Source organism: Peromyscus eremicus, chromosome 4, assembly GCF_949786415.1.
Source record: "Peromyscus eremicus chromosome 4, PerEre_H2_v1, whole genome shotgun sequence".
In the NCBI taxonomy this organism is placed as follows: domain Eukaryota; kingdom Metazoa; phylum Chordata; class Mammalia; order Rodentia; family Cricetidae; genus Peromyscus; species Peromyscus eremicus.
Window position 1 is genome coordinate 85821747 of NC_081419.1, and position 22939 is coordinate 85844685.

The window sequence follows — 22939 nt, forward strand, 5'->3', positions numbered from 1 at the left end:
CTGACAGAAGTATTCTCCAGTTTTAATCTCATGTATATTATATTATTTTCCAAAAATTAATTTTAGATCAACTAGCATTCCTCATTTTTCTACTGACCTATTCTTTTTTCTTTTTTCTGAGCAAGAGAAAATGAAGTATAGATCTAAACAAACATATTCTTGAAAAAACACACTTATAAACAAAGACAGAGCCATCATTATTTCAATGAAACCTCAATAAGATCAGATTCTGACTTTATATCCAAGACAAAGACAAGCTTCTCTGATAAGACCCACTGAAATTGCCCTTATGGCTTTATTCATACGCTGTTGAATGATGATATTCTCCATTAACTAGACTCTTGTAGCATGAATCTCCAATATACCAACCTCAGACTCTATTTTAAATAGTCTGTGGTTAAAAAAAAAGCTACCTATATCTTCCAAAAGCTCTGAACAAATTGAACTAATAACTTACAAATTTTATTTATAGTCAATCAGCTCAAATGATAAAAGTAATGACTTTCAAACTTATCATCCTCTGGTTTTGTAGCACATTTAGGCTTTCATGGGCAAAAATTTGTCAAAATGAAAGAATAAGGACTTATATTCTGACTTACTAACAATTCTAGGAAATATATTTTCAGATAAAGAGTTTTAGATTATTTTCAATTTAATATAGAAATTTATGGTACAGGCACAGCTGTCTACCTTTGCAATATTTTTACTCCTTTTCAACAATGCATACAATAAGATTACCACTCATAAAGGAAGCTGTTTTAGAATCGTTAATATATTACCTCAGAATCTTGTTGCTTTCTTCTTAGATAACCAGGCAATTCTTTTGGTATTTCTCTCTTGGGGAAACCAGTGACTCAAAATCCAATTCCCAAAAGAAACTACTAATGAGCTGAGTATTGGCCGCCTCCACAGCATCAGTCGGTCACTCTCCTGAGCAACTAATTATCTTCTTTGCCAATATAAAAAAATCATACATATACCTTTGTCTTCAGGGGCATTGCTTATAGAAATGAAGAATAAGCTACTTGAGTTTTCCTTCTCCTGAAAGTGCACCACTAGTTCTTGACAGAAGGTAAGGGATATTTTACATTTAAATCCTTCCCATTATAGTTGTTTTCGTCTGTACAATAATTATGTCAGATATGTCCCCTATCAAAAGTATTTTTGTCCTTTTATTTCACATTATTATTTCTTGTTTTGAGATTTAACTTAATTTTATTGCCTTATATAATTAATCCCATGCTCAAAACCTTTTGATATTTTTCAATTTGCTTCTTTGGTGTGAAGATTTTTCAAGATACACGTGTTTCTGCTTTTAGTGCCCTCAAATAATTGTAAAATTCATGTTCAACTCTGCCAAGCAGGGCGTCTGGTCTCTGATGTTTCCTGTATATCTAAAAATCAGATTACATTTTAAAACAGAATAATCTCAAGCTTGGACTTTCAATGTTCTGGTGAAGTTCCGTCATTCTTCAACATTTGTGTGCTCTAGGCAGTGCATAAACTGAGGGGCTATGCTCAGACTTAGAAAAATTCTGGCCCATGGCAAGGGTTTCTGCAGAAAAGCAGTAGATGTGCATTCTTCATCTTTGGAACTGATGAAGTACTGGCCAGGATGCTTGAAAAAATAAAAAAGAAACAGAAAACCTGGAAAAGCCCATCAAAGAATAGGGTAGGGAGAGTACTATTCCTTTAAGAAAGGGGACAGACAGTTTTATGTCAAACTGAATGTGAGTTCAAAGACTAAGGGGGTCCTTTCAGCAGGTTAAATTGATCCTATAAAATATATGTTATTCTGAGATTTCATAACTATTTCTCCTAAGCATTTGTAGAGTATTATTGAAGAATACCAGTAGAGTAGAGTTTAGGACATCTGGCATCGGATCTGGAATTCTGAACATTTTACTGTGGATGAGCTATTAACTACACTGGGCTGCATGATGTAAAATCAAGTGGTTAGATGAGTTCTTTAACAGTCCTTTCCTACTTTCATGTAAAGCCATTATTCTATTAGTATTCTTTGATTAACACGTATCTGCATGTCTTGTTTGAAAAGGTACCTATTCCTAGGTTTCCAATGACTGACAAATTTTAAGTCACCACCACCAGGCAAAACATCAAATACAGTGGGGACTTGGCTTCTTATGAACTCCTAAGAGCTTTATGCCATCATCGACAGTTCTAAAGGAAGAGAAATAAAGCAATGTTTTTTGCTTTTGTTTTTGTTTTCATCTTTTGGTATAAAACTAGGTGGTTGTTTTGTTGCATTTTTACAATTTTTGCAAACAAACTCTTTGGATCCATCTTGATTTAACAATAATATATAATAGTAATCTTAGATGTTTGTAAAAGAGTGAGACTTCCTTCATTTATTTAAACATGCACATTTTATAATTAGCCCATAACTAGAAAGCAACAAGTATAAAAGTGTATGAAATTCAATTTTCTAGTACTTTGTGAGTAATTATAATATTGCTTTTCAAATGAGCAGTTTTGTATCTATTTTTAAAAATACATTTGTGAAATATTTTGTTGAAGTTTTCCCATGTGTTCTAGGCATAGTTTTATATAGGTGTTACTTTGTTGGACAAAGAGAAACAGTTTCCTGGACTTCTCAGCTTTAGTTTACCCTCATGAAAAGCTATCAATATTAGAACCAGGATAAACAAAACTCTTCCTGAAAGATAAAGCCTTATTTTGATCAATGACTTCCTAGTTTTTTGGAAGATGAATCATCTACAAGTTAGCTGAACCATCCCCAAAGCCATCAAACACCAAGTTGTCCCTTCATATTTCACTGTCACATCCGTTCATGTACGTTCTTTTATCTTCTCTTGATGTCAGTAGTTATTTACTCCACAGCTACTCTATTGCTCTACATCTTTCTACTAAACATATGGAGTAATAGTGCATGGGAATCCTAGTAATCCACTCAGTGAGAAGTTCATAATTCATAATGTGTACTGTTTTAAAACATATTGGGCAGTGTGAAGTTGTACAGTGTGTCTCCTTCTAACCATCACTTTACTCTCCTTGTTCCTGCCTCAGGAGTCTCTCCTTTTTTTGCCTGCCACTGCTTTTTTCTATCTTTCCAACTTGTTTTTATTCCTTTTTTTGTATGCCTTCTCTTCTTCCTGTTCTTCAAAACATCCTATTGACTCTGACAGCATCATATTCTTTATGCACCACTTAGTTCCAAATATTTTGAATGTAGACACCATATTTTACAAAAATTAAATATTATCAGTAAAATAAAATACACACTATAAATGAAAGCAGTCTTCAGACAAGTAAGTTCATACAGCTTAGGATCTTGTTCTTCAAAAAATATAACTCTCACCTACCATTTCAACATCATTAAATTAATAGTAATGTGATTTCTAAATCTGTCAATATAATTCAGAGATTAATTCTTAATTGGATTGTGGTTGATTTTATAGGCTGAAATGTGGTATATATTTTATCCTACTTTAAAACTATGAGCTGGGCAGTGGTGACACACGCCTTTAATCCCAGAGGCAGAGACAGGCGAATCTCTGTGAGTTCAAGGTCAGCCTGGTCTACAGAGGAGATACAGGACAGGCACAAAAACTACACAGAGGAAACTCTGTCTCAAAAAAACAAAACAAAAAAAACTATGAAATATTTCACCATAAGCACTACAAATAATTCTTCCACTTTAGTGCTATTTTTGCAATGATATAGATGAGTTTAGTAAGTCACCAACCACAGTCTTTTCAGTCCAGTACAGAGCACTGCCAAGGAACCTTTCAAGGATTATTTTATTAACTCTATAATACTTCTCAGGTTTAATTCTTCTCCCCAAATATTCACCCTCCTATCCTGGAAGACTGAGTGATCTACATATAGACTAGAAGTCTAGTGACAAAAGTATGAATGTACTAGTATGGCAAAAAAATGGTTTTACAATGTATATAGTACATTACCAGAAGACTTGAATGATTATTAGAATTTTTATATAGGCTAATGTAGGAAACAATGAAGAAATTGAGAGTTAACCAAAATTATTGCAAATAATAGGAATGGGAAAGGAATCCAAGTGATTATTCTCTGGATTCTTACCAAAGTATTATCTCTTCCTGTCCTGTTGCATTTTAACGCTTCTGCTTATTTGACCATTCATTGTATCTTTCTTCTTTTAATTGTTTATTTCATCAATTGTTGAACATGGATAAAACCAATAGACATGCTAACATTGATGTGGGAAAACCTCAATCTTACACAAAGAATTACAATAACTAAGGAATGCTGAGAGAGGGAAATAGCCTTTCCCATGGAAAAGCACACCAATTGGTTATCCATTACCAAGTGATCATCCCTGAAAACATACATACAAATCCCATTATAGAGACTGAGCACATTTTACCTTTCTTGTTATAACACAACATTACACTACTCTTGCTCACACTGAGCCTAATGAGGGCACCAGAATATCTGTTTTTCCTTATGGTTACTGTATTACCAAAATTCATTCAGAATGGCCAACCCTAGTCAACACAAAGCAGAAAGCATGCTTTGTCACTACCTGGGTGGAATGCCTTAAGAAGTTTCTGTCTTAGAATATGCCAAATAAATTTAAACAGAGCTCTTTACTGATTTCACTGTACCTACTCCCTAATTAATATAATTTATGACATGAAAATGTGCAATAAAATTATTAACATTCTATATATTATCAGTTATGAGTCAATCCTGGTTTTCAAAAATCTTTATAAACCTGTCATTCCCTTAAATGGCTAGACCATTTGACATTTGAGGGAAAAACAGATATGCATATCATATGTGCGTTGAAAGATTCCTTCAAATTCAAAAACAGAATTAGAAGCTCAGATAAGTGAAAAACTATCATTGTAAAAATGATGGACTATGCAACTTACTTCCCCTCAGTATTTTAAAGAAAAATCTTAATGTTATTTTAAGTTCCATCATCAGTTTCTATAGTATTATTATGGACAACTGTGGTGATATATTGTGCACCCCAATAAAATTTATTTGGGGATCAGAGGACAGAGCCAGCCATTAGATTAGACATGGAGGCCAGACAGTAATGGTACATACCCTTAATCCTATCACTCCAGAGACAGAGATCCAGATCTCTGTGAGTTCAAGGCCACACTAGGAACAGAACCAGGCATGGTAGCACACACCTTTAATCCCAACAGTTGAGATCTTATGCCTTTGCTTGGGAAGCACACACGCCTTTAATCCCAGGAAGTAAGATGGCAGGGCAGAAAAAGTATAGAAGGCATGAGGAACAGGAAATCACTTTCTTGAGGTTGAGGATTTCATAGAGGTAAGAATGTGGCTGGCTTGCTCTGCTTCTCTGATATTTCAGCTTTCACCCTGATATCTGGCTCTGGTTTTTTTTATTATTATTATTAAAACCTTTTTAGATTTGTGTTACAGACAACTATGTATATTTAATATATTTATACCTAGTGGTTCTTATTAAAATTGTTTTAAAGCCCTATCATGGTCATTAAATTGTGATGAGTATTTGTGGCTGAAGATAGAATCTATACAAGTAGAATTCCAGAAGGGGACGTACTTCTCCAAAAGGTATGAAGATAAAATTTTTGCTATATGATTTCAAATTTACTTTAAGGGTTAAACCCTTTCTTCCCTTTTGTGATGTATAAATAAACCTGTTTCACTGATATATAATTTGTATTGACCAGGATTGGTCTGAACCATTATTCCAATTAATCTTATCAATTAAAAAATCAGGAGTCAAATATTGGGGTAAGAACCTGAAAGATCAGAGAATAGGAAGCAGCTGTCAGGTGCTTCCTACCTCTACAGTTCCTCTGACCAAAATCGCTGACTTAGCCCTGTCTTACTACTCCCTGTCTCCTCTCTCTATAGTCCTCCAAACTTCTATGGTCAGCTAGTGGCTAGCTCTACCCTCTGACTCCAAGCAAGCTTTATTTGTCAGAACACAATCAAAATATCACATAACATTGGCCACTCTGAATGAATTTGTAATAATAATAAATTTTGCTAATTATAATTATATTTTTTTTTCAAATTTAACAAGAAAATAATATTTTATCATATTTCATTGATTTCTAAGATACAAAGAGAGAAATAGATACACAGTTACATTTCCCAGTTTTCTATATCATAGTTCACTTTACCTGCCTGGTTTTTAGTATCATCCTGTGTAGTTTGATCATTTTAACATTATAAGGAAATCAGTCTTATTCTCTCTAGAACACTGAAATTCAAGAACAAGATAACTTACATGTTAGTTTTAGCAGAGTCAAAAGCATGTGTAGAAAATAAATTTTCATTTCTTCTTTTTTTTTTCAGTACAGAGGATCAAACCCCACACATGCCAAGAAAGCATTATATCACTGAGTCACTTTTTCAGCTGACACATATAATAAGTAAGTTTTTAAATGTCTTTACCCACATTACAATCTAATTCATGATATTCACTTAAATTCATTATTTTAGATTACAGTTTTAAAATTATCTCTGACTTTTGAAAACCATGTTAATGGTCTTACAGTCTTTTGATTTTCTGGAATGCTGTATTCACTTATGGTTGTTCTCAATATCTTTTTTAGTTCACCTGAATTTCTTGAATTCATTTAATGTATTTTATCTAACTTTATAAATTATCTCATAAATGTATGTTTTAATAATTAATATAATTTAATGTAATGCATCATTCTGTGAGGAACTCTTTCCAACCTCCATAAATCTCTTGTTCTCTGGTTCCTAGTATTTTGAAAATAGTCTACACGAACTAAAAAAATACCCTACTGTTAAGCTATATCTCTGGCACAGTGATAGAATTAAAATTACTAACATTTAATCTTGTTTTTGATGCCTTTAAATTTAATTCATCTTATCCTTCAGGATTTTTCAAGATTTTCCTTGCTTTCTGATCCAATGGGCCAAGTGAATACTTCTATTATACCTGAATTTGTTTTGCTGGGACTTGCACAAACATTTGGAATGCAGTTCTTCTTTTGCTTCTTCTTCTCCTTATTTTATGTGGGGATTATTTTTGGAAACCTCTTCATTGTGCTCACAGTGATTTTTGATTCTCGCTTACACTTCCCCATGTATATTCTACTTGCCAACTTGTCACTCATCGACTTGGGCCTTTCATCTACAACAGTTCCTAGGACAATATCTGATCTTTTAACTGGTTGTAAAGTCATTTCCTTCCACAGCTGCATGATACAAATGTTCTTCATCCATGTGATGGGTGGAGTTGAGATGGTGTTGCTCATAGCCATGGCATATGACAGGTACACAGCCATCTGTAAGCCTCTTCACTATCTGACGATTATGAACCCCAGAATGTGCATGATTTTGGTAATAGCTGCTTGGACCATAGGTATGATTCATGCTATGTCTCAGTTTATTTTTGTCATAAATTTACCCTTCTGTGGCCCCTATAATGTAGGAAGCTTTTATTGTGATTTTCCAAGGGTCATTAAACTTGCATGCATGGACACTTACAAACTAGAATTTGTGGTCACTGCCAACAGTGGTTTCATATCTATGTGTACCTTCTTTTTCTTGATTGTATCATACATTTTTATCCTGGTCACTGTCCGGCAACATTCTTCAACTGACTTATCCAAAGCATTCTTCACCTTATCAGCTCATATCACCGTAGTGGTTTTGTTTTTTACACCATGCATGTTTCTTTATGTGTGGCCTTTCCCAACTAAGTCACTGGATAATTTCTTTGCTATTGTTGACTTTGTTGTCACTCCTGTCTTAAATCCTGCTATCTATACTTTAAGGAATAAAGATATGAAGTTGGCCATCAGAAGGCTAAGTAGACAGGTTTTAAGTTCTAGGGAAGTTACACAGTAAATTTTATTAATAAAAGCATAGAATGGTGCTATGCACTATCAAGATGTCCATGAAATCTGTAGAATAAAAACACTTATTATTTTTTTAGAAATTCTTGGAGTATATCTATCAAAGAATGTCACTTCAAATGGAAGTTACAATAAGTTCTGCTAGTTACAAAATGAAAGAGTTGTATGTTTTTCAATTAACTAAATGTTTTATTGTTTTTAAGTTTTTGCGTTGTATTGTATTTAAGTATTTTCATTGTATTTAAGCTATTATAATCAACAATTTTTCCACAACCTTTCATATTATTTTTATATAAATGTACATAATTGTGTGCAATATAACTATCAGCATTTTTATGCAGATAAGAATACTAGTTATTAGAATATATTTCTTATGGAAATTATGTGGATCCAATGGATAAAATGTGGGTTTATGTAAACCAACAATTATGGAAAATGAAATGAAAATAATTCTTAAATGTGCTTTAAGTTAGATAAGTAGGAAAATAAAAACTATTAAAATGTGTGTGTTCTGTCTTGCCTGGTTTTCAATGATAATGTGCAATGTTCTTTTAGACATAGACTGTAGTACTTTGAATCATGCAATACCTGTGTATATCCCTCTTTAAATAGCATAACTTTGTTTCCATGGTAGTCTTCCTCAATAAATTTCACTATTGATATAAAAATAATTGTACAATTTAAATTATCTCAGCTGACTTATTTTCTAAAGTTATACTACCAAGATCTCAAAACACTATTTAATGTGCCAGCTCTCAAGCTGCTGTGCTGATGAAGAAGAATCTCCTGGCTCCTTCAAACAATACCTGGAATGACAAGTCTTGAATGTGTTTATCAGATACAATTTCAGAAACTTAATTGTTTATATCAGCTCATTCTAATGTCTTGATGATAATTAAACTGAAAAATAAGCTGATAAAACTGAGACATCTAATATTAGTCAAGAAAATTTTTGATACATTCTTCAGATACTGACTACCAATGTCTTAAACTTTATCCTCTTTATAAAATTGAAATATTATCATTCACTGCCTGTTAATCTGTCTAAATTTTAATTTTATAATATCACTTTATTTGGTTTACCATGTTTTTTTTTGTTTTTGCAATCACAGTTAGATTGAGTGAGATAGTAAAATGATCCCATGATCCAAGAAATTATGACAATGTTCCTTAACTCAGGAAAAGTTCATGTTTCCTCCAATAGCCAAGGGAAAACCTGTGACACTATAAGAGTCAGTCTCCCCAGTCACCCTCAGGCTGTTGCTGGATTTTTCATGGGCTTCTGGTTACTTCATGAATGACTTACCATTAGCCAAGCAGTTTACTCAGAAGAACAATTCACATAAAAACCACTCTTCCAGAAATGTTAATGATTTGACAATATGTATGAGAGTGACTATGTACTATTCTTCCTCTTAAAATTGATGTCAACATTTCTAATTGTGAAACAGGTAAGCAGAATGACAAAACTGAAATTCATCAGTAGAAGCAGCTACAGTGTAGAATTTTATTGATAGTTAAATGCATCTGTCAGTAGAAATATTCACTTATACAGGATTTCGTTATGATACTTTTCAGGAAAACAAATAGAAAATCCTGCCATATGTAACTGAGTTAACATGAGTAATATTGAAAAGGATAACCTTCATTATCAGTGTTTTAGATGCAATAATTATTGACTCCTACACCTAATTTTAATGAGTTAATGTATTCTTTCCTCTCTATGCAGTGGTTTTATACAGTTCTTGTTTCCCAAAAGCCTAATATTTTCTTGTTCCATGTCTTTATTTTTTTAAATAATCCTAGGGAAACCTAGTTAGGTACATTTTTTTTTTCCACACAGAAGCTGCAAACTCTATTGGTACAACTTCGGAAATTCTGAGAACTATTGATTGGGTTGTACCATTTTGAAAACACGAAAATTAAAGCCCAAGAATTTTTCTTTCTACATCCAGGATCAAGCAGTAGATCTGTGCTTAAACCCAAAGCCCCGATCCCCGTCACTATGATTATAAACATATTTAAAAATCAAGGTAAAAAATGCTTATGAAAAGTTCAATATTTTAATGATTGAATTCAAAGTGAATATGCTGAAAGAATTTCTATTCAGTCATGCTTGGTCCTTGGTTATTATAATAAAAACAGTGTATAAGATGCAGAACTCCTTCAGTGAATAAATAGAATTATTATATTCTCCAAAACTTTTTGAGTCTTTTTTGGAATTTCAAATGAACTTTGAAGAGGTTGTGCTGGTAAAAGGACTCTTAGATGAAGATTCCATTTTATTATTCTTCTCTTAGCAACATAATTCTGAAGATGTGGTCCATATTGAACCACAGGATTCATTTTTTTTTCTTAAAAGTGACACTGTTAAGTTCTTATTTTCTACTGGGATAGATTTTGGTTTTCTGTACATGAGAACCCTTGAACTATCTTCATCCATGGCACATTTCTCATGGAGATATAATTTGGAATTTTTCATTCAATATCAATGAAACAAAATGTATCATTTTGAAGCAAACAAAAAAAGAACACTCAAAACAACTTTAATTTGCATAGTATGGTTGGAAAGAAAACTTTAATGAACTACCACACCATAATGTATCTCACAACAGAAATCCTACATTTGAGTACTGGCTGTGCTGGGATGATTATATTTTTCTTGGGTTAAGAAGACATGAACTAAAAGAAGTCCCATGAGTTATTTTATGATTAAAACTGTCCTTATGTCTGGAAAAATAGAGCCAGTAAGTTTGAATATAACTTTGTAAACAGTAATTTGATGCTTAACTAGGCAGGGGTAAGGAAAAAGGTTTGGAAAATTGAGAAATTCACATCAATTTTAAGCACAATGGGTTGTGATATAATAAATCTCCATAACTAATAGCAGCATTCGCCATCAGATTTGGCACAGACGACCCTCTAGGCCCTTATGTCTTTCAGCAGACAGTATTCATCAAGGTCCACCTCTGTATTTTGCATGATACGTCTGCTATTCTGTTACTTATCATCAGTTCTGTTTCCTAGTCAGGAAATTATTCCTTGTTTGTTTGTTTGTTTGTTTTTGTTTTTGGAGACATGGTTACTCTGTGTAGTCCTGGCTGTCCTGGAACTCACTCTGTACATTAGGCTGAACTTGAACTCAGAGATCCATCTGCTTCTGAGTCTAGGATGCTAGGATAAAGGCATGTGCCTCCCTGGCCCTTCGTATACTTCATCTGCTACTTCATTCACTAGAAAACTACTTCAAACAATATTTATTTTCTTTTCTCGAAAAACAATTAAAATGTTTCCTCTAAGCCATGAAAAACAGTCATTGTCCAGTCCCTAACTTGCTACCGAGCAAATTGCAAGATTGTCCCAACAATGCCTCTACACATTCAGGAAATGTCCACTTTCCATTGGTTCCTTCTATATAGTCATATTCTTAAAAGTAATTGGAATGCTGCATATTGTCCCCTTGTGTTCATTATAATCAGTATCAGAATTAAACATGTTACATTGTTCCTGCTTACTCAGAATAAAAATACTTGAAACATTTGAAAAAATCTTTAATCCTTGCCTCCTGTTAATTTCTTTTCCGACTCTAGTAACAGCTATAAATTATTAGATGCATGCCTTACATTATCAACTAGAAAACAGTTTTTCATAGTTATACCCAATGCCTCCCGCACTGTTCATCCAATGTGGCCACAAATTTCAGTGGTGTCTTCAAGGTCATTCAGGTACACATTCAACTGTGCAGACTTGCAGCTCACAAACTCCCTTCTCAAGCAATAGAGAGGACTGCTGGATGGGCTCACTTGAAAGATTCCTGTTTTCAGCTCACAACCACAATTTGTAGTTATTACCTACAGTTGGGCTTCAAACAGTTTCTTAGTTTTACTTCAAATCTTGTAGCTTTGCGCCTTTTCTGGGACTCACTTGGTAGCCCAGGCTGGCCTCGAACTCACAGAGATCCGCCTGGCTCTGCCTCCCGAGTGCTGGGATTAAAGGCGTGTGCCACCACCACCCGGCCAAATCTCTCCCTCTTAAAAACACATTAAGGCTAGAGTCAACAAATTAAATCTTTTTTTTCCCGATGCTCCATATCATGACAAAAATAATCACATTTACTAATTTCAGAATCTGCCTCCAAATTAATCTTCCATTAAACTTCTTCACCTTATTACTCACAAAAGATTTACTGAATTTTCCTAAAGTTACCTTAGAGATCCCCAATAGGAATCTTTCATCCTCTCACTTTTAAATCAAACATTTTTCCTTATTTTTGTCCTATAGTGTAGTCTAGCACTATAGAGACTTGGGAGCCTTGGCTACCTGAAGAACAAGACAACCAAGGATGCACTATAGGAAAAATTATGAGCTCTGATTTCTAGTTTGGGAGCTTTTGTGAAATAGCTTATACCAAGTCCAAAATCAGTGAGCCCGGAGTAGAATTTGCGTATAACAACTCTGACTTCTTTTCATTGTCTTTTCCAAGGCAAGTGCAGAAACTCTCTTCTGGAATGAATCATCAAAGGAAACAAATCATTCTGTGGTGACTGAATTTATTTTTATTGGACTCTCAGATTCTTTGGAACTTAGAATCTTTCTGTTTGCATTCTTTTTTGTTTTCTATGTCGGAATTGTGTTTGGCAACCTTCTTATTGTCATAACTGTGACTTCTGATTCCCGCCTCCACTCTCCTATGTACTTCCTATTAGCCAACCTATCATTCATAGATCTGTCTCTGTCCTCTGTCACAGCTCCCAAGATGATTGTTGACTTTTTCAGCAAACGCAAAGTCATCTCTGTCAAGGGCTGTTTTACACAGATATTTCTCCTTCACTTCTTTGGGGGAAGTGAGATGGTAACCCTCATAGCCATGGCCTTTGACAGATATGTAGCAATTTGTAAGCCTCTACGCTACACTACAATTATGTGTGGCAATGTATGTGTTGGCATTGTGCTTGCTGCATGGGGAGTCGGCTTCCTACACTCAGTGAGTCAATTAGCCTTTGCAGTGAACTTACCCTTTTGTGGTCCCAATAAGGTTGACAGCTTTTATTGTGACCTTCCTAGAGTAATCAAACTTGCCTGTGCAGACACATACAGGTTAGACATCATGGTCGTTGCCAACAGTGGTATACTCACTGTGTGCTCTTTTGTTCTCCTTATCATCTCCTACACTATCATTCTAATGACCATCCAGCGCCGCCCTTCTGATAGATCATCTAAGGCTCTGTCCACACTGACTGCTCACATCACAGTGGTTCTTTTGTTTTTTGGACCCTGTATCTTTATTTATGCCTGGCCCTTTCCCATCAAGTCATTAGATAAATTCCTTGCTGTGTTTTACTCTGTGGTCACTCCTCTCTTGAACCCCATTATATACACATTGAGGAACACAGAGATGAAAGTTGCAATGAGACGTCTGAGACAATGGAATTTAAAACTTTGGATAAAGTCTTAGATCTTTTATAGCCATGAGATTGAGATAATGAGAGAAGTAAGTTATTAAATTCTTTAGCAAACTTTATGATGATTTAACATTCCACTTTTACCTCACTTAATAATTGATAAAGATGGTTTTAATATTGCCTCAGTTTATTCAATGTGATCATACCTTATGTTTTTATATACTTTCCAAATTAATAACACTAACTTAAAATACCATTTATTTAGTTTTCACAACAATTAAAGGTATTGTTATGATTATTTTTGTACAACTGGAACCTCTGGATACCTTTGAGTTTGAGATAACAAAAGACATAAGCTGGACTATTTTACATTAAAGAAAATTTTATTTGACTCATTTTTATAAAAGCATAATAAAAGAATTACTACCCACCTCACTAAAACAATGTGTTCAGTTATAAGTGTTTATATGTGAACTACTGAGATTCATAAAGGATATGCCTACCTGGTAACCATCTATGATTTGTCTCCTACTACCATTAAAAAAAATTATCTATTAGTTCATTATCAAGCATGATTAAAAAACTGAACTTGCAAACATGATTTGCCTTTAAGGTGCTTTACACCCTGTGACATACAGCAATTAGTTATAAGACAGCAAATAAGAGTGTCCCAGCCTCTTACCATGTTTATGCAAAGTATATCAATTACAAATATCTATCATTTTCCATTAGCAGAATTTTTAATTAATTTATTTATTTATTTATTTATTTTGGGTTTTTGAGATGGGATTTCTCTGTGTTGCTTTGGAGCCTGTCCTGGAACTTGCTCTGTAGATCAGGCTGGCCTCAAACTCACAGAGATCCTCCTGCCTCTGCCTTCCAAGAGCTGGGATTAAGGGCATGCGACACCACAACCCAGCTCCATTAGCAGAACTTTAAAGTTAAAAAATGTTGGATTCAATTCTACTTGACCTTACTAAGCACAATTATGGGTATTTATTTAACTTTGTAAGATTATATTCCCACATTAATAAAAAGGAGATCACGATATGTATTGCATTTGGCTATTATGACAAATAATGAAATAACAGACACATAAGACAATATAAACATATGAGATATTCACCACTCAATGAATGATACCTAGTATTATAATAGCCATGCTAATCATCTATGTCAATGTGGTCAAGAGTTTTAACACTTTGGTATTTCACAGCTTGTTTCAAGAACATGATATATTTCAATCTTAGTAGATGTTCATTTGGGGTATTGTAGATATTATTGGAATGTGTTCATTTATGTGCAAATGTATATATTTGTGTGCATACTAATGTGCACATACACGGCCATCATATTGAGGAATTCTACATTTCAGGACAGAAGTAGAGAAGACTATAAGTTTTTAAACACAGCAGTGATTCTGCCAACATTTAATCTTTCCTATGTTTGTCATGGAAGCAGGCTAAATTTGGACAACACATACTCTGAGTAATAAGCTATTTAACTGAATAAATTATGATCTGAATGTATGAATAAAAATGGAAATTTAGAGAGCAAACGGGTTAAAATTGTGCCTATCTAAGTGAAAAAAACTAGTACAAAAACCCACAAGGACATTAAAACACAAGAAAAGATTTGCCTGTTATCTGACAGCATCTCTAATCAGTGGTAAAATAAAGGAGCTGTTAATAAAGCTGTGGAATCACTGTGTGATGTCAAAAAGGACATATATTTATTCATCATATCACAGAACAATTTATAAATGAATTGAAGATGTGAATCAGTTTACAAACTGCAAACATTTTAAAGTGTGTGTTTCTCTCAATGTCTGTGCTACTGGTGTTATATTTAGGAAGTGATCTCTGGTGCTAATGCATTCAAGACTATTTCCTACTTTCTCTTCTATCAGGTTCAGAGTAGCTGGATTTATGTTGAAGTCTTTGATCCACTTGGACTTATAACGCAAGCAATATTAGGTCCAGCCTATATTGTTTGCTCCCAGGGTCCGCAGAAGAGTCTACCAACCAGCTGAGGATTCTAATCTGAGGGATATCAAATGAATCTAAGCACACTGAGTTCTTTAGTCCATTCACTTTATTCTTCTATGGCGATTCTATCTGCACAGTTTCTTTTCTGCTCTCTTACTTAGCTCCTCTCGGTCCCTCCTGCACCCAGTCCCTCCTGCACTAAGTTCCTGTTCTCTCATCATTCTACCTAGTTCTTTCCATATCCGTCATCATCTTTGTTCTTCTCCATCAATCCTCTTCTCTCAGTGCTCTCAGAGAACCAGTATATATATCCACACAGTAATTCTTTGGTAAAGCAATGGGAGGCTTGAAGTTTTCAGGGTCTCAGAGAGAGGTGATAAGGACCCACACATAAAGCAATTAATTGTCAGCTTCCAATTACAATCGAAAAGGGGAGTGACTAAAGGGTAGTTCTCTGGTAGGGTCAACTAAAGGCTAGGATCATTAGGAATTTATGTGCTAAAATTATAATCTAGAAATGGCTAGGTAAAATGTTAGGGGTCAATAAGTCACAAGAAAGTAAACTGTCTTTGGCGCCACTTTTCCTGCTCGTCCTGGCTGTAGCTGCTTTCTGATAGGGAGGGGGACATATGCTAGGTGACTAAGCAACCTATGTCAGAGCATGTAGTATTTGGTTAGTAAAAGCACTTTCACTCAGAGTAATTGCTGAGGAGAAAATCTAGGAATAGCACCTGGCTGAGGAGGAATAAAAACTTAATTTGCACAAGAAAGAAGCTTGGCACCTATTGCCTGCCTGGCCTAGAGGCAATCTCCTTGGGTCAGTGGGAAGTAACTGCCTTAACTCAGTAACTAGCAAATGGCTAAAACGTCATCCCAGGAATGTGAGCAGTAAATCTCTTAAATTAGGGTCTTGGGTAAATAACCCTGGGTGAAGGTAAGGGGTTGAGGATTTAATTGTTAGTGGTTCTTTTCACTATCTGTGAGTGAGATGAGCTAATGTTTATCTATGTGCAGTTTTGTCCTTGGAAAAAGATATCTTTGCTGAAATACTTTTGTCCAGAGAATGGCCCTAGCTAGATATATGTTAATGAAAAATAAACGCAGCTGGGGACAGTTGTCCAATTACCGCAAATGTATAGGGAAAGTTGTGCCCAAGATTGAGATGCAATCATGAGATTACATGTACATGTAATGTGGAGATGCATGGTAAATGGGGAGAATCATAGCTGTTATTACACAAGAAGTTTACAACAAGAGACAACCAATTCAAAAGGCAGTAATTCCATAACACCTTGTGTGATGGTTTCCTCTAACAGAACCCTTAGTTGTGATAGGTTGACCTTCTGAACACTAGTTGTCACTGCTGTATACTCTCATGGACTTTCACTACCAGCGGCTCTCAATAGACTTAAGTTTTGTGCACAGTGACAGATATGGATCTATTTGCAGCCTTCTACATGTTGATATCCAGTTATGCCAGCACCATTTGTTGAAGATGCTTTCCTTTTTCCATTGTACACTTTTGGTTTCTTTGTCAAAAATTATATGTTCATAGGTGTGTGGATTAATGTCAGGGTCTTCAATTCAATTCCATTGGTCTACATGTCGGTTTTTATGCCAGTACCAAACTGCTTTTATTACTGTAGCTCTATAGTAGAGCTTGAGGTCAGGGATCGTGATGCCTCCAGAGGTTGTTTTATTGTACAGGATTCTTTTGGCTAACCTGGGTTTTTTTTTTCCATATGAAGTTGAGTATTATTCTTTCCAGGTCTGTGAAGAATTGTGTTAATTTCTTCCTAATTTATAAATTTAGTAAATATTTCTAAATATATATATATAATTAATTTTAATATTATATTAAACTATTTAAAATGAAGGTAATAAAACGTGAATTAATATCACTCTAAAATTAATAATTTCAATATTTAAATAACAATAGTTATTATATATGAGTTAAGTAGCTTTCATGAACTCAGCAACCAAATAGAAACTAGCAAAAGTTTTAAACTTACATATTATACATAAGATGAAAACTGTATTTACAATAAATATTTTCAAACTTTTTCATACTAAAATATATGCAAGCTGAAATTTCATTTAAATATCATCTCTGGACTATAAGGTACCTGATGTCAATATTTAGTAATTGAACCAGAGAGTGAAGCTGTAGAGAAAGAACCATCCAAAGTTCCAAACAACTTTTCATGTCACACTTAAAGGTGACTAAATAATTTCTATTATGATAAAGCCAAAAAAAAAAAAACACAGAAAAAAATGAATAATCTGCCAGTTACAAGAGCTGGACCATATGAGGATCAGTGATACACTCCAATCATAACAATGAGTATAAAAAAAATTTAGGGATAAGTACATAAAAGCATCCACAAAGTGATCATTAAATAAAAATGAGATATTTTTCTCAGGGAATGAACCTAATAAGCTAATATTAGTACATAAGAGTTTTCCCATAAAATTTACAAGAGATAGATAAGCAGACAACTTGAAAACAAAGATCATGATTCATATCACGTGGAGAAATGAAGTACAAATTAAGTAATAGTGAGGTTAATTAAGAAATATTATCTGCCTAATGACATTCTACAGGAAAGAGATGGAAGAGAGAAATGTGCAAAAAACAACTACAAAGATTCAATAAAATAAAACCAAATATGTGATAGTTAATTAGACAAATTGTTTGGAATAGTCATCAAATTCAAAGAATAAAAAGCACGTGTAAAGACTTGGTACAGACTGAGAGACTGGAAAGATGTTAACCACTTCAACAACGAGTTTGGTTAAGAACCTGATTTGATCAAGCCAATTGTCATTAATGATTTTGAGATAATCAACGAAATTTGAGTAACAAGTAAGTGTGTGTTTATGACAAATATAGATAGCCAAAGATAGCAGCAGATAAGTGATAGAGAGGAATTGGGGGGGATAAGAAAGGGAGGATAAGAGTCAGGGAGAGAAGGAAATTGAAGAACCAAGATTACACAGAAATGAAGTTCTCATTGAGATGAGAATAGCATATTGTATAAAATTTCTCTCATGGAGAAATTCTTAATGAAATCTAAGGCTGAAAATTCAGGCACAGAACAGCTCCTAAAAGACAAAACTTGGCATCAGGCCAACAGGCCACACCCCAGAGATTGCTGAAGCAAGGACGTGAAGAATAAAGTCTTTTAACTTCTCATTGTCTACTGAGCCTTATTGAAGGGGCCAGTATCAGCAAAAGAAACCCAGAGACCAAGTTCTCAGTACAAAGGAGAGAAAGGGCAGGAAATAAGAGAAAAAGACAGAAGATAGAGGATGAGGGAGAAAGAAGAAAGGAACAAGGGAGAAGGGAAAGAGATGTTTGTCCTGGGGGACAAAGGAGGGCCTCTGAATAGAGGACACAGGCATGGTCTACAGGAAAATGGCAGTTCATAAATGGAAAAGCAGAAACCTCTTGATAGGGTGAGGTGTTTAATTGTAATTGGGTATGGAAATTAGGGCAGCTGAAGGGGGCTTTTGACTATAGACTTCAATATTTTGATAGTTGAACCTTGTCCTCAACCTCACAATGAGGAGATGGCCAAATAACGGAATAGACCTTGGTGGCTAGCTTTAGGAATGCAATGTAATGGTTTTTAACAAGGCAGAGCCATGTTTGCCATGCTTGGGCCAGCTAGAGTCCCTTTGCTGATGAGAAATTTTGGATTGTTTTAAGAGACATCTGCAGCTTTGCTGACCAAGAGAACTGTATTGTACTTAACAACGTGTTTGTTAAATGTCCCATGTGTGTTGACCACTGAATTAAGTACAATATTCTAATAATTAATCAGTCAATTTATGGAAACATTCTTCATGGATATTATATTTTAAAATATTATACAACAACAAAAAATAATTTAAAGAACAAAAGTTAGTCTCAGATTGAGATAATTTAGAAATCTCATTAAACTTTATTGGTATGTTTTATAATTATACTTTATCTGATTTAAAATTTCAAAAATACAGAGTATAGTCTACTGTTATTTTGTGAAGTAATAAATTTTGTTTCTACTTTGCTTAATTTATCTTGTCTACTGGATTAGTGTATTGCTAGATAGCTGTGATAAAGCAAAAGGGATGACTTTGGCTAATTGGCAAAGATATTGAAAAATTTGGGGCATGTGGTAGTGTTCAGAATTATATATTCAGGTAAAATTTAATAAGATGTTATCCACAAAGGTAAACATATGAGTTTGCTCAATAAATGTTAAGCTAAACTTTATTAAAGACATAGAAGAATAGTTTCATGGCATTCCTGTATACAAAGAGCATTGGTGTTTAGATTTAAGGTGAAGGATCTACAATGTTTTCATGGTTGGTCACTGAATGTCATATTTTTTTAAATGTTAAATTATATCTATATGGGGAAATTGGTACAAATTTTATTTCCTGATTTTAAATCTGCTTCATACAGTTAGTCTCATTATTTGAAGTAATTAGTTTACATTTCTTGGTATTAGGAATTTCCTTTGAGACCAAGGTAGTTGCTTACAAATCTTTTCATAGCGTTTTTCATCTCTTTATTTCTCAGTGTATAAATAGCTGGGTTTAGGAGAGGTGTAAAGACAGAGTAAAATACAGCAAGAAATTTATCCAACCAGATAATATTTAGTGGCCACACGTAAATGAAGATACAGGGCACAAAAAAGATCATCACCACAGTGATGTGGGCAGTGCATGTGGACAGAGCCTTAGAAGCACCAGCTTTGGAACTCTGGCGAACAGTAATAAGGATATATGTGTAGGAAATGAGCAAGAGAATGAAACAGGTTACAGCCACAAGCCCACAGTCAGCATTCATTAGAATATCCAAATCATGGGAATCCGTGCAAGCTAGCTTGATCACCAATGGCATGTCACAGAAAAAGCTGTCTATTTCCTTGGGTCCACAAAAAGGCAGCTCCACAATCACTACCAGGTGACTCATGGCATGCACAAAGCCAGTACTCCAAGAAATCAGCACCAACCCAGTGCATCTTTTCAGGTTCATAATGGTGAAGTAGTGCAGTGGTTTGCAGATGGCCACATAGCGGTCATAAGCCATTACCACCAACAACACCATCTCTCCTGCAGCAATGCAATGGGCAAAGAAGACCTGGAATATGCAGCCTGCAAAGGAAATGGTCTTTTTTTCCCTGAGAAAGTCTGATATCATCTTAGGAGTCGTGACTGAGGAAAGCTACATATCAACAAAAGACAGGTTGGCCAACAAGAAGTACATGGGAGAATGGAGATGGCGGTCAGTAGTAATTAAGAGCATAATGACAATATTTCCAGACACAATGAGCAGATAAAGTATCAAAAACATCAAGAAGAGTAAGACTTGAATACTCTGTGAGTGTGCAAGTCCACAAAGTATAAATTCTGACACCACAGACTGATTGCCTCCATCCATTTTGCTCAGTGTGTCCCCAGAAGTGACCTACAAAGAAAGAAAGATTATGAATTAGTAGTATGAGGAATTCTCCTTCCTTTGTAGAACTTGACATTCCCTTTGAAACTTACCTGAATAGAAATGCATAAATGTAGAGAGAAATCTAAGGGAAATGAGAGTGACACTGCTGCCCAAGTGAAAGCTAATGAGTAATGAGCCAAGAGCAACTCCCCATGAAGAGAAGCATTAGGTGTGACTGTTATCCACATGCTCTATCAGGAAATTCCTCTGTCAGAGAGTAGTGAGGAAATAGGACAACAATGTGAAAAGCTAAAAATGTATGTTCTTTTTTTAAAAAAAAAAATGTCTAAATTTGTCACTAGCAGTCATGACATTCCACAGTGAAAATGAGGATTAAATTTGGAAACTGATGGGGAGTTGTACTGAATATCAATGAAATGGTCTGATAGGATGCTACCATTTTGGTCAGCATACATAATGATTTTATTCGGCATCAGTGGAATTGTTTTGTGACATTGGAAAAGTAAAATATTAGCTTAAAGCTATAAAGTAAATGATGGGAAAACCTCAGAGAGGAAGCATACAGAACAGAATGCCATATAAGATATACACAGACACCAGATTGAAATATACAAACCATGTTCACATTTATTTATTAACAAATATATATTACAGAACTTATTTATTCAACTAAACTGATTAACAAAATACCACAGTAAATACCTGTAGGGAAGTACTGACCAAAGAACACAGCAAAGCATATTCAGACCTGAGCTCTAAAAACCACAATTAGTTCAGTCTTAGTGGTAGATAATATTTTGGTTGTGAGCCTAGCCTTTAATGGCTGAGCTATCCCTCCAGCCCAGTGGTAGATAATATTGATCTTAAATTGCATAAACCAATCTTGAGAGCCCCTAGATTTTAAAATATTTTAGTTTCCTGTCATGAATAATACATTATCTGTCATCAATCTATCATCAGCATGTTTTTTCATTATATCACTTATCTGTTGACTATCTTTGTTGTTTTAAAGAACAGAATAAATCACATAAACATGTAAGCAAAGTTGTCCTGTCAGCCTTAGAGGAGTGTGACATTATACTTTCAGTGAGAAGCAATTATTAACCTCAAAGCACAAGCGGGTTGCTTATACCGATCTAATGGACAATACTCAAGCTAGATGGTGGATAATCATTGCCAAAATCTGCTCCCTTCAGTAACTCTCTTGATGCTTTTCAACGTATGGGTCTTAATTTGTTTTACCATAGAGCAGATGAACAATGAAAAAAATTGATGATATAATAGAATTATTTTACATTCTTGTTTTCTAAGGACTGAGAAGGGTGGAGTAAGGATGACAAGAAAGTTCTGAAGACATCTGGTAACACATGCATCTGCTATAAGAGCGTGATGGCAGATAAGAAAACACACACACGTCTTGAAGAGGTTTACCAAACATGTAAGGAAAATACACTGATTATACAGCATAGAGTTTGTGTTCCTTGATTTTTTTTATTATTTCACATATCAAAAAGGTTCAGGCCAACCCAAACTTTTTGGGATTTTTTCTATATTATTTTTTTTTAATTTTTAAGGTTGTAATATTAATTACAGCATTTCTACCTTTATTTCCTCCCTCTAAATTCTCCCATATACTGTTCCTTGTTGTCTTTCAATTTCTTGAGGAGAGTAAGGCCCTCTAAATCAACTAAACAAATCTCGCATGAACTCAGAGAGACTGAAGCAACAAGCGAGGGCCTATATGGGTCTGCACCAGGTTTTCTGCACATATACTATAGCTTTTAGGTTAGTACTTTTAAGAGACTCCCGAATGTATAAATGAGTGGGTCTTGGATTTTTGTGCATTCTCTTGTAGATCTTTGATTTTTCTATTGGCTTGGCTTGTCCAACATTGATATGATGGTTTTTGTTTTACCTTATTATATTTTATTTCATTATGTTTTTTTGTTATATCTTAGAAGCCTCTTCTCTTCTAATGACAGACATAAAGAGAATAGATCCAAATGAGGAAAAAGGTGAGAGGGAATTGTAAGAAATAGAGGGATGGGACTATATTGTATTAGAAGAAAATCTATCTTTAATAAAAGAGAGGTAGAAAAGAAATTCATTTCCTCTTTCTTCGTTGTCTATATATACAAACTATTCTGTCCATATAATGTTATTGCAAATATATTTTCAGGGCTGACCATTTGGTGGTGGATAACCAGTTGGTGTGCTCTTCCCTGG

General features: G+C 34.5%; 3 protein-coding genes across 3 annotated transcripts; 2 read left to right on the top strand and 1 right to left on the bottom strand.

Annotated features, from left to right (window-relative positions):
* The first annotated feature begins 6921 nt into the window (after positions 1-6921).
* Positions 6922-7863, top strand: LOC131907838 (olfactory receptor 4F17-like). Its single transcript, XM_059258915.1, has one exon. It carries the CDS (start codon positions 6922-6924, stop codon positions 7861-7863), a length of 942 nt encoding a protein of 313 aa, XP_059114898.1.
* Positions 7864-9253: 1390 nt separating this feature from the next.
* On the top strand, positions 9254-13326 carry LOC131907839 (olfactory receptor 4F4-like). Its single transcript, XM_059258916.1, has 2 exons — positions 9254-9322; positions 12355-13326. The coding sequence occupies exons 1-2, from the start codon at positions 9254-9256 to the stop codon at positions 13324-13326; spliced, it is 1041 nt and encodes a 346-aa protein (XP_059114899.1).
* A 6427-nt stretch (positions 13327-19753) lies between these two features.
* On the bottom strand, positions 19754-20695 carry LOC131908447 (olfactory receptor 4K3-like). Its single transcript, XM_059259489.1, is given in 1 exon segment — positions 19754-20695. A coding segment is annotated over 1 exon segment (939 nt). The 5' UTR covers positions 20693-20695.
* Positions 20696-22939: the final 2244 nt, after the last annotated feature.

Excerpts from the sequence above, each read along its gene's own strand:
- LOC131907838 (XM_059258915.1), top strand. The coding sequence starts at position 6,922 with ATGGGCCAAGTGAATACTTCTATTATACCTGAATTTGTTTTGCTGGGA.
- LOC131907839 (XM_059258916.1), top strand. The coding sequence starts at position 9,254 with ATGTATGAGAGTGACTATGTACTATTCTTCCTCTTAAAATTGATGTCA. Across the intron at positions 9,323-12,354 it reads CATTTCTAATTGTGAAACAG|GCAAGTGCAGAAACTCTCTT; the intron begins GTAAGCAGAATG and ends GTCTTTTCCAAG.